At 31.0% G+C, this 12,994-nt stretch overlaps 1 protein-coding gene across 5 annotated transcripts in view; it reads right to left on the reverse strand.

Moving 5' to 3' along the window:
* Positions 1–1,557: 1,557 nt before the first annotated feature.
* Positions 1,558–12,994, reverse strand: part of LOC119671495 (proton-coupled amino acid transporter-like protein pathetic) — a 50,283-nt gene continuing 38,846 nt past the window's right edge. For 4 of the 5 annotated variants that reach the window (XM_038082145.1, XM_038082147.1, XM_038082144.1 and 1 more), the window contains 3 exons: positions 11,097–11,909; positions 10,874–11,033; positions 9,358–9,869 (listed from right to left, as the gene is read on the reverse strand). In XM_038082145.1, the coding sequence (XP_037938073.1) occupies positions 9,591–9,869; positions 10,874–11,033; positions 11,097–11,909 (1,252 nt within the window). In that variant the 3' untranslated portion in view covers positions 9,358–9,590. Of the gene's footprint in view, positions 2,181–2,938; positions 3,099–3,161; positions 3,972–9,357; positions 9,870–10,873; positions 11,034–11,096; positions 11,910–12,994 lie in introns of those variants that run through there. The other variant, XM_038082146.1, reaches the window with a different exon arrangement.

Here is a 12,994-nt window from a genome sequence, read left to right on the forward strand (position 1 = left end):
TATTTGGAATAGTAGTTGATCCGAGAGTGAGCAATGAAAGTATTTCGCAGACATTTTCGTCACAAAAACGTATGTTTTGCTTAAATTCTCACGTTTAAGCATTAATTTAACAAAAACTCTTATGAAACCGAAATGGATAAGATATTTGCTCAGGTGTTGCATACGAATTTAAGTGCACGTAATCACCCACTAAAGTGGCAACGAAGAGAAGCACTTGCAATGCGCTGGCAACATGAACCGTGGGAAAAGTACTCCCACGGCACATTAAAAAATTAAAAACTGCGAACTCGGAGCACATTAAGCAAACATCAGAACGTACTAAGATATTTTGCGAATCCAGCGACCGAAGTGCGGTAAGTCAAGCCTCATAATCACGACGATAACATGAGTCTTCATACGGAGTACAGTGCGGAATATTGAAGCTCAACTGAATATCTGAGATAAGCACGAAAATTGCAATGGAATACGGTTATGCGTTGATACTTGCTTCCCAGACATGTCGGTACGTTCGATGGTAGCATTTCAGGTGCTGCAGTGTTCACGGCAAATTATAACGTAATTATATATTTTACATGTGCTAGAAATGTGTTACCCACTACTCCTTCACACTTGTAATTGTCACACTTCTTAATTAAATTACAAACCTTTTCTGATTTAAGCAGTTTAGTTACCGAAACTGCATCGTTTGAACTATTCGCACTTCAAGAATCTTGAACAAAATCGTTGGAAATTTATTTAATAAGAAAAAAATTAATATTTTATCGTTTTATTAAAAAACCTTTATATAAATGTTAGTCGCACACATAACACACATAAAAAGTTTTAAATAAAATGTAACTTATATATTTATAAAATTAAGTAAGTAAAAGAAAACTAATTGTGTCAGTACTAACTCTTAGAACTATATTATGCAGATTATCATTTAAAGCAGGGCTGTCCAAAGCATGGCCCGCGGGTCACATGCGGTCCGTGCTCAATGTTTGTGCCACCAGCGAAATGTTTTTAATCTACTACAATTTCGCATTTTTTTTTTGGTGTACTGGTAAAACTACATTATTTTATTTTATACCAAATAAATTATACTAAATAAATTGATAAATTAATAAAACTGAATTTAACATTATAACCATATTTGTACTTTTCTCTTTCATGGAGAAACTATGAACATTTATATTTATTTCTGCGGCCCTCCAATCTGTACAGTGATTTGTATTGTTCCGCGATCGCAACTGATCTGGACACTCCAGATTCGGAGCATGAAAAAAGTGTTACAGAAAACTAAGTTAAAACATCAAAGTCTTTTTATAACAATATCATTAAATACCATACCTAAGACTATACGTAAGACTATCATTACCTGGTAATAAAACTACCAATATCTCCTTCACAAGAACGTAGAGGATATAATAGCTTCTTCCAAAATGAAAAAATGTGTAGGCCTAAATTTGCTTAACGTTCATAAATTTTGTGCACTTCTTTGTAATATTTGATGAGCACCCAGAAGTGAGTAAATTTCAGTTGCGCAGAATGCAGAATCTGGAATAACTTTTTTTTATCTACAATCAAATTACAAAGTTCACTCAATTTCTTTTTCACAATGAGTTGTAAAACATGTTTGATATTTTGTTGGATCCTTGTTTTGTTTCTTCACAAATTAAAATTAAATTTCATCTTTTAATCGATATATTTTAATTAATATTAAAAAGAATAAGCCAGTGTGCACCACAATACCATTTTAGGCATAATTTAGGATTACACTCAATTTTTAATTGATTAATTTTTTTAAACCGTTTCTAACAACGATTTCAAGCAAAATTTAAAAACTATCTGTTGTACATTAGATTAATAAATATTCACTAATATTTCATACTGTTTAAAATCTTGCATAGGTCTTAACATCACTTAGAATCTTCGATATGGTGACCTTAGGGCTCTTCTTCAATGAACTCCAAGATGCTCACATAAGTGCCAGTAAGGAAACCTACAAAACCAAAAATTATTAGGAATATGTCCTTCCACATGATCCAATCAAGGCAACCAAAACCAGGACTCTCGTAATATACAGCTAATTCAATTATCGCTGGTACCATTAAACCAAGTGTACTTAAACAAACGGCACCAATGAGTGAAATGAAAGGTCCAAGATTTGGTAATGCAAAAGCGATGACGCCACACATAATCTGGAAAAAAGAGAATAATTAATATTTTTTAGGTATTAGTTTCAGCATTAATATAGCGATTGTGTGAAGTAGACCAACGTTACAAGCTACACTAACCAATATAATTTCCTTTTAATTTTTTTTTGTTCACAGAAGCCATTTTGTCTCACAAGCAAAAATAATAATATTATACGTATATTATTATATATGAACTATAAACTAATTAAAAAGAAAATGGAATATTTCCTAAGACCACTGTTGATGAGTACCTAGCAGTACTCGCAACAGCGTTGTGTGGTTAGCCAAATTTCAATAAATGAATTAAATTTTTGCTCTTGTCTTTTCTTTGCTATTCGAATCTGTCTAACTTTTAAATAATTTCTTTTTGTCATAAAGCCGCGTTACTTACGACGAGAAAAAATTAACATTAAAAGTATTTTTTTCCTGTTAAGTATGTCCCACACTTCATTACCTTCTATGCTAATATGCTCCCAAATACACAAAATCCGACTTTTGTTCAATTGTTTTCGGTTTCTTAAACACAGTTTCGATGTCTTATGATAATATTTAAATGCATTGATAACTAACATATCTAAATGTTAGTCAAATTTAATGCAACAATTCTTTGATTCCGGTAGTTATTTTTAATATTGAAATTGGCGTACCTATCCATAGCAAGTTTTTTTACTAAGTACCTAACCCCTCCGACCATAAGTGAGCCATCCGTGTTCCACATAATACTGTATAATATATTTAGTTCACTACTATAATATACTCACCACAAGTACAATACGTAAGCAATATTCAGTAAAGGTTCTTTTATTCTCTGCGATACTGTCCTTCACTCTTCGCCATATAATACTAAATAGTACATAGAAGTGCAATGTGAAACTAAAAAACATTGCAATTGCAATCATCACCTTAACGGATTGTGCCAATCTAATTGAACCAAATATAACCCAAATTAAATTGAACGTTATCATCAATAACATGATTACTTACTTCTCTTCCACTGGTAAGTTTAGTGTTATGCTACCCTCAGTATTACTTCCATACTTAAGATAACCAAAGAAACCAAGTACAATATAAAGAACAATGACTAATCCCATGCCAATATTTAAAACGGATGGACAGCCAATAAAATGTTTCGGTTGTTTCATTTCATTCTCCAAAGACATAATTACAGCAATACCTTCCAATGCAAAGATAACAGTCCCAAAGAATAATGGCCACTCTAGAACACTCGCAACTTTTGTAAGCTCAGTTGATCTTGGTATATCTTTTAAAATATATGTAAAGGTAATTACGATACCAACGAACATCAAAGCATTGGCTATGAATGAGAAAGGTGTCAAAAATTTCAAGTTTCGTACTAAGTTCATGAAAATAAGTGGCACAGTGAAGAGTAGAATCCAAAGACGCAAGCTTAAATCGTAACCATCATAATAGTCCACGATTTGTTTGATTTGTGTACCAACAAATATCATATATATACAACACGTGCCTAACAAATTCATTAAAAGAAGCGCATTTACAACAAATCGCATGAAGCCAGACCAGCGTATTAGACCCGGTGAACCTAGAAATGCTTGTTCGGCAACATCGGCGAAGGTCATCACTGGTATTTTACGACGATGCATCAGAATATGCGCACTCTTCACTAGTATATGCACGCAATATGTGACAAGAATACCGACAATAATCGTAGCTCCAATTCCAAAATATAGGCCAGCAGTCATAAATGCCATTGGCATAGCCAAAATACCGGAACCTAGAACACCTTTAAGAAAATGTATCAAGGTCTCGAAATCGCTGAAATATTGAACATGTTAATATTAAAACATTTGTAATGTATTTATATAATATATATTATATTTTTATTGTTAATAATTCTTACGAACTCAATTATGTTCACTGACTACATTTAATTATTTGTTGAGAACTTACAGTGAATTTTAGTTCAATGATTTAATTTTTCTTAATGATTTCTCCCCACTTTTTCTTCAATTTTCAACTACTAACCAGATTTCTTACTAGTTCTGAATTTCAGTTAAAAAAAATAAACTTACAGTATTGATTAAAATACTTTTACTTTTGGTATATATATACATATACTTTCATAAAATATTATATATATTTTCTACTAGATATTATAACCGTGGCAGTCTGAATATAATCGTATGTTAGAAAGTAATTCGACTCATATATGATAAATTATATTGATAAATTACTTTATCAACGTAATCACTCATCCATAGAGTTTTAAATGAAAGCAGTGAATAATGTTTGAATCTCTTAAATAATACTTATATGGTAGGATAGCAATATACAATAGTAAATGATATTTAACTTTCTTCTTACTCTTTTATATAATTTCTTATGGTTGCTCTAGCAGTAATAAGATAAAAATTACAGTTTTTCCGTATAGTTGTCTTGTCATTTTTCAAGCTACACTAATATCAATCTTTTAAGCTTGTACTCTGCATCTCCATTCTTTTGACTACTTTGACTATGGACAGAATTTAAGCTTGAGAAACACTGTAGGTTCTTTTATATTTAGAACAACGTTTTCTGGAAGAACATTAAAACCTATTTGGGTATTTGATCTGTCTGTAAGAATTTTTAAATAATGTTAATACAGAATTGAATTGGTTCTTTTTTGTGTGGAAATAAAAGTGTATTGTGTTTCATTTAATATAGGTATGGAAGTCACATATGTGGTAACTTCTTTATTGTAGTCACAATTATTACAAAGTAATTGTTCTGAAGCCCAAGTATTAAATAGAGTTTACTTGAAAACACGAGTCAGATTTACCCAAAAATCGAATGTAACAAAAAACCAATATGTAGTTATCTCTGCTTTAAAAACCTCTTTCTGAATCCAATATCTTCTTCACAAAAACGTACGGCTTATAATAGTTTATACTAAGACGAAGAAATAAGTAATGAAGAATTTTGTTGCTACGGTCACAAATTTTGTGCATTTCTGTATAATATGAGTCATGAGTTGTATTATTTGAAGTATTTTTCAGATTCTGAACATCTGTGTTAACCGCATTTACCACTTACTGTTCTTTCATCGAACAGATCAAAATAAATATCTATTTAGATGATTTTTCCAATAGCAAAGAAAGAAATAAAGGACAAACACAAAAATTTATTTTATTTTTTATTGAAATTTAGCTGACCATACAACGTTGTTTCGAGTATTGCCAAGTACTCTTCATCAGTGGTCTTAGGAAATAATCGAATTTTATTTAATTAGTTTTTAGTCCGCATATAATTTGTTTGGACTGCAAGTGCCAGGCTTAGAATCGTGTTTATCCACAAGTAGCCAAGGCTGCACATTTTTGTGTTTGTCCTTTATTTCTTTCTTTGTTATTCGAAAAACTCTCTAAATTTTAAATAAACCTTCTTTGTCACCATACAAAGAAAGCGTAGCTTTTCAGCAACACAAGAACTTTATTCAATAAATATCTATCCAATAATCGTACACCAATAAATATATTTGAAACACTTTCAATTTTATATTACATACTTTCTGGCGCAAAATTAAAATTGTACGAAGAAGTCAACTTATTGTTAGCATACTTTTAAGGGCATAAGTAATCTTACGATTTATATGTAACTTTATTTTAAGCCATAAATAAAAACAAAGATATTAGCTTGCAGAACCTTCAATACTCCTTACACATCATTTCAAATATACACAATATTAAAATTATACGAAGAAGTCAACTTATTGTTAGCATACTTTTAAGGGCATAAGTAATCTTACGATTTATATGTAACTTTATTTTAAGCCATAAAAAAAAACAAAGATATTTACTTGCAGAACTTTCAATACTCTTTACACATCATTTTAAATATACACTGAGATCTCAAATCTATCATAATATGCATACATCTATATACATATAATATATACATTGATTATTGAAAAAGCTCTTCTAAGAAAATCATAATCCAAAATTCCCAGTTCCTTGCAAACTGTGCCTTAGTCTAAACTGATCGTTTTTATACCATACCAAAAACAGCTATTTTTCTAACAAAAAGCTGTAATTAAATTTATAGTTTATAAACTATTATAGGTCTGAACGAATATGAATTATAAATAATCATATATGACTTATTCATATAAATACATAAATAATTACATTTATACATAAAATTTTATACATTCTCTTGTATAAAGATAAGATTATTTTGTACAAAATTTTATTGAATATATGAAACAACAGTCTAACGTCCAAGAGCTTCGCAACAACATCAGGAAATATACTGGCAGCAACCACCAGTACATTTCATATAGTATTGGTGAAACAAGCGAAACAAACGTTAAGGATAATAGATAAGGCACACGTAAGTGGAACCATAGTAAAAAAGCAGTTTATTGGTGGACGGATGAAATAGCAGAATTCTTTTTGTCCCACCAAAATGACGGCGGTTGACCAGAAATAAAAAAAGAAACATACCTATTGCGAAAATTCAAGAATAAAGGGCGGCAAAAAACGCTTTGAAGACAACTATATACAAAAAGAAAAATCCATGGGGACTGGTATCCGAAATTGTCATGAAGAAGCTTGGAATAAGATCCCATATTCCAGACTTAGACAGCAACACGATATAGAAGACAGTCCACACTTTATTCTCAACTCAGCATGAACATTTATTCTCAACATGAAAAAAAACCAGATAAAGAAACAACACCTGGGAAATCCTTCCCTCTATTCATGAAAGTTGAATTCAGAGCAGCGGCAATGACCAATAACAGCGTAAAATCAACGTAGAATAATAACTATAACTACAGGTTTTGGATCTTCTAGCGACTCTAGATATCTAAAATTCCAGCAATAGTGTTCATTGGAGTGACATACAAAATGCACTCTAACGCAGGTTTGGGTACCAATGAACCTAACAAACATTGATAAAAATGATAAAAAAAATGATGATAAAAAAAATACTGGTAACAACAAGTGCATCTAAATCAACTTGGAACCTAAATTCCAACGGAATTCTAGAAATAGAAAATCCAAAAAATTTACACTTCATGACAATGAAGTGCAGTGATAACGGCACATAATTTAGATGAAGCGCTCCACAAATCAAGTCAAGTTATGCTGCGAATAAAGATTTGGCTTGATGATCGTGGTCGAAAACTTGCAACTGAAAAAACAGGGATAATTGTACTCACGATGTATGTGAAGACAGATTCTATACAAAAAAATAATAAAGCACTAAGGACTGAATTTGGAAGCACTATATGGTCTGATTCGCTGAAAGTAGAACAGCAACGTAAGACACTAGCATCAGTACAATGAATCAGTTCTAAGAGCTTCAGCATTCTGGCATACTTGAAGCAATAGCCGGTAAAATAAATTTCAGAAATATTACCATAAAGATGATGCTATCTAAAGAAAACCGGAGCGCTATAGAATGATTCATTACGATCGTACTCAAACGGAAAAAACATGCTCTCGGAAATTCGTAATTTAGAATAGGAGATTAACAAATAAACTTAAACAGGGACTGGACGCAGGCCAACAAAGAAAATTATTAATAAATAAACCGTACCTTGAAAAATTCTCAATAAAGTATCAAGGTAAAAACGGTCTGACACGCCAGAGGGATTGTTTTTAGTCCATGCAAATCGCAACTATTGCAACTATTGTGACGACATAGTGATGATGCCTTAGGAATTTTTAAACTTCCTCTTCGCACAAAAAAAAGTCTTTCCAATAAATATCGGCTTCATTTAATGCACATTTATTTTAACTTACTAATTTGGAAATTGAATTTTTCAACAAATGCTTTTCTTAAGACATGTTTAAATGAAGGATCTTTATTAACTATACTATTTGCAGACTTTTTTTTAATATTTGTGAGAACTTACTATAAAAATAGTGACGATTTGTTGGTTCAAATTTTCCCTATAATGAAGGCAACAAATTAAAAAGTTGTGTACTTCCTAATCTCTTAACTTTTAGAAATCGAACGTCCGTCAAGTTACGGTCGTACTATAGTATTGCCACCTTTGTACCCACAAGTCATTGAAGTTACCTCAAAGAGAACCAGTATTATAAGATAGCCATGGCTATCTTTCCTATAGAAATTTGAATCTTATTAGTATTCATCATACACCTAATGATAAGATTCAATATATTGAACTAAAATTTTTAAAAGAATCTCTCATACAAGCGTGTGACTTGAACATACACTTTCGAAATCACAAAAATTGTAGTCCTGAACTATAATATAGTTCATATAGATGAGCTAGTAGATAAAAAGTAGATGGGAAGTATTATCAGCTTTTATTATTCTTAAACTGAACACTTTAGTGAAATAGTAAACAGTTGTTTATTTTTAAAAAATTTTTATTTAATAAAATATATTTTTTTTATGTTTTTATGTAAAATACAAAATAAGGCAAGAAACAAAACAAAAAATCTTTAACTGTTTTTTAATAAAAATATAAATTCTACATATTTTTTAAAGCTATCATGAAGTCTATGCAATCTTACAAAAATTACATTAAAACTACGATTTCTTAAACTGATACTGTTGTATTGTATATATCTTTTCCTAATGGTTATTACCTCTCCGATATCATTCACAAATTGCACGAATTGAAAATTGAAATAAGCGGGAATTAGCGGAATTAGCGGAATTAGCGGAATTAGCTTCAAGTTCGGGAAGGATTTGGAAGGTCGTGAAAATATTGGTAAGTGGAAGAAGGGCAATTTTAGAACACTATTTTTCTATTGAACATTTAAAACGTCTTCTAAATTTTAATGGATTTCAACTTAAATTAAATAAATTAAAATATTAAAATTACTCTTAGGAACATTTTTGGTATGCGTCATGAGTTTCGATTCAATGGTTGGCAATATTGCGAAAATTAACAATTAATTAAATTAATCACAATTATTAATAATAATCATACTTTACTTAAAATAATATTATTTTGGTTTTGGAAATAGGCATTTCGAAGGGCAGCCACTTTTGATGGAACCAAATGCTCACATTTCTGTTGCGAAGAATCAGTGACGTCCTTTCGAAACAAAACGTTGGAATAAAATTATTTTTATCTACAATCAAATCACAAAGTTCACTCAATTTCTTTTTCACAATGAGTTGTAAAAACATGTTTGATATTTTGTTGGATCCTTGTTTTGTTTCTTCACAAATTAAAATTAAATTTCATCTTTTAATCGATATATTTTAGTTAATATTAAACGGGATATGCTAATGTGCTCCGCATAATCATTTTAGGCATCATTCAGGATTGCACTCAATTCTTAATTGATTAATTTTTTAAACCGTTTCTAACAACGATTTCTAGGTACATTTTAAAAACTATCTGTTGTACATTTGATTAATAAATATTCACTAATATTTCATACTGTTTAAAATCTTGCATAGGTCTTAACATCACTTAGAATCTCCGATATGGTCTCCACTAAATTCTGCATGGAACTCCAAGATGCTCACATAAGTGCCAGTAAGGAAGCCTACAACACCAAAAGCTATTAGGCATATATCCTTCCACATGATCCAATTAAAGCGACCATAGCCAGGACTCTCGCGATATACAGCTAATTCAATTGTCGCTGGTATCATAAAACCAAGTGTACTTAAACAAACGGCACCAATGAGTGAAATGAAAGGTCCAAGATTTGGTAATGCAAAAGCGATAAGGCCACACATAATCTGGAAAAAAGAGAATAATTAGTGTTTTTAGGTATTAGATGTCAGCATTAATATAGTGACTGCGTGAAGTAGACCAACGTTTCAAGCTACACTAATCCGAATTTATAAGCACTTAAGACTAAAGACTTAAAAACACCACATCTAATATTACCACATCACTCACTTTAGAGAAAACTTAACATATTTGCCAATTATTATAATATTTTTTATTAATATTATTTAAATCATATTTCACAATCACTTGATGGGCATTTATGCATCAAAGTCTTTAACTAAATACAATCGTATCAAGAATGTTATTGGAGCTTCACACATTTAGCTAATTGTTTTTCCAACTATAATTATTTTTAAAATACGCGATAGAGTACCATGCTTTTATGACCCTTAATGCTTCTCTCAGTTTTGCTTTTCCAATAAATAGTAGTATTTGCTCTATTTCACCAAGTTAAAAGTCAACTATTGGATGAGATGTATTTATCCAAATGTGTGTATAGTTTAAGCAGCAGTTCAGAAGAGCTTACCGGCACGTAATTTATAGACAAACTATTTAAGAAGAATCCAATTCATTTAGGCGATAGTCCAACCTACAATGTTCGCTTTAAGTTTTAAATCTCTAAAAGCAATTAAAAGTTTAATTTATACTTATGTCATCCCAATATAATTTTCTTTTCTTTTTTTTTTTCTTGTTCGCAAAAGCCATGTGGGCTCACAAGCAAAAATATTTTTTCCTTATAAGTATGTCTCACACTTCACTACCTTCTATCTTAATATGCTCCCAAATATTCAAAATCCGTACTCCTTACTTTGTTCAAGTATTTTCGGTAATTATTTTTAATATTCAAATTGGTACCTATCCATGGCAAGTTTTTTTACCAAGTGATGATCAGGTTTTATTCTAAACTCATGTACCATATTCGTACCTGACCCCTCCGACCATAAGTGAGCCATCCGTGTTCCACATAATACTGTATAATATATTTAGTCCACTACTAAAATATACTCACCACAAGTGCAATACGTAAGCCATTTTCAGTAATGTTTCTCTTACTCTCTGCAATACTGTCCTTAACTCCTCGCCATATAATATTAAATGGTACATAGAACTGCAATGTGAAAGTGAAAAATATGGCAACTGCAATCATCACCTTAACGGATTGTGCCAATCTAATTGAACCAAATATAACCCAAATTAAATTGAACGTTATCATCACTAACATGATTACTTACTTCTCTTCCACTGGTAAGTTTAGTGTTATGCTCCCCTCAGTCTTACCTCCATACTTCAGATAGCCAAAGAAACCAAGTACAGTATAAAGACCAATTACTATTCCCATGCCAATATTTAAAACGGATGGACAGCCAATAAAATGTTTCGGTTGTTTCATTTCATTCTCCAAAGACATAACTACACCAATACCTTCCAATGCAAAAATAACAGTACCAAAGAATAATGGCCACTGTACAACACTTGCAACTGATGTACGCTCAGATGGATTTGGTACATCGGTTAAAATATATGTAAACGTAATTACGATACCAACGAACAACAAAACATTGGCTATGAATGAGAAAGGTATCAAATATTTCAAGTTTCGTATTAAATTCATGAAAATAAGTGGCACAGTGAAGAGTAGAATCCATACACGCAAGCTTATATCGAAGGCTTCATAATAGTCCACGATTTGTTTGATTTGTGTACCAACAAATACTAAATATATACAACACGTGCCTAACAAATCGACGGAAAGAAACGCATTTACAACAAATCGTATGAAGCGAGACCAACGTTGTAGACCCGGTGGACCATCTAGAAATGCTTGTTCGGCAACATCGGCGAAGCCCATCATTGGTATTTTACGACGATGCAACAGAATATGCGCACTCTTCACTAGAATATGTACGCAATATGTGCAAAGAATACCGACAACAAGCGTAGCTCCAAGACCAAAAAATAAACCAGCATTCATAAATGCCATTGGCATGGCCAAAATACCGGAACCCAGAGAGCCTTTAAGCAAATGTATCAAGGTCTCGACATCGCTGAAATATTGATCATGTTAATATCGAAACATTTTTAGAGTATTTTTATTATATTTTTAATGTTAGAATTTTTAACGAACTCAATTATGTTCACTGACTACATTTAATTATTTGTTGAGAACTTATAGGGAATTTTAGATCAATGATTTAATTTTTCTTAATGATTTCTCTTCACTTTTTCTTCAGTTTTCAACTACTAACCAGATTTCTGATTAAAATACTTTTGGTATATACTTTCATAAAATATTATATCTATTTTCTACTAAATATTATTACCATGGTAGTCTGAATATACTCGTATATTAGAAAGTATTTGGACTTACATATGCTAGGGGGCGTTATGTTACCATTTGAAGGTTAACAGGCGTTATTATTAGAACTGATTTTTTAATAGAAATATAGAAAAAAGTTTCTAATAAATTTTTTATAGACAATGGCATATTCTGGGGAGAAGGGTGAAATAATTTTGTTCTAAAATATATGGGATTTTTTCAAAATAACTGCAATGCCTTGTTTCAATTAAATGTTTTCAAAAGCTCTGTTCATGTTTCTGATTATTGGATAACAATTAATTAGCTATATAGGAATTACAAGAGACGAAACAAGGTTTCGTATTGGTTTAGCTTTATCTAGTAACTAATAATTAAGAAATTTGAGTAAGCTATAGTGTTATAGAAGCTTAGTAATATAAATGGTTTATAAAAGGTAAACGGTCTAAAGAATTGTTTTCATCTAAAATTTGAATCAGTGGACTGTTATAAAAGATGACATCAGTATTAAAATATTAAAGCTATAACTAACATCTACGAGGTTTTTGTGGATTCAAAACGTCTTTCTTAGCTAATTGTCACAAATGACACTATTTACTTAATTTATTTGCTCACAAATTTAATGTATTAGTAGATAGCATCAACCCGCAGAATTTCAAATGTTTGAATAATTTGATTATTCGGATTTTTTCCAGTAATATGAGTATCCAGTAATTCAGATATCGGGATATCCGAATAGTACATTCACATATTAGTAAATAACATAAGTCCGCAGAATTTCAAATGTTTGAATAATTGGATTATTCGGATTTTATC

Source organism: Teleopsis dalmanni, chromosome 1 (genome assembly GCF_002237135.1).
Source record: "Teleopsis dalmanni isolate 2A chromosome 1, ASM223713v2, whole genome shotgun sequence".
Taxonomy (NCBI): domain Eukaryota; kingdom Metazoa; phylum Arthropoda; class Insecta; order Diptera; family Diopsidae; genus Teleopsis; species Teleopsis dalmanni.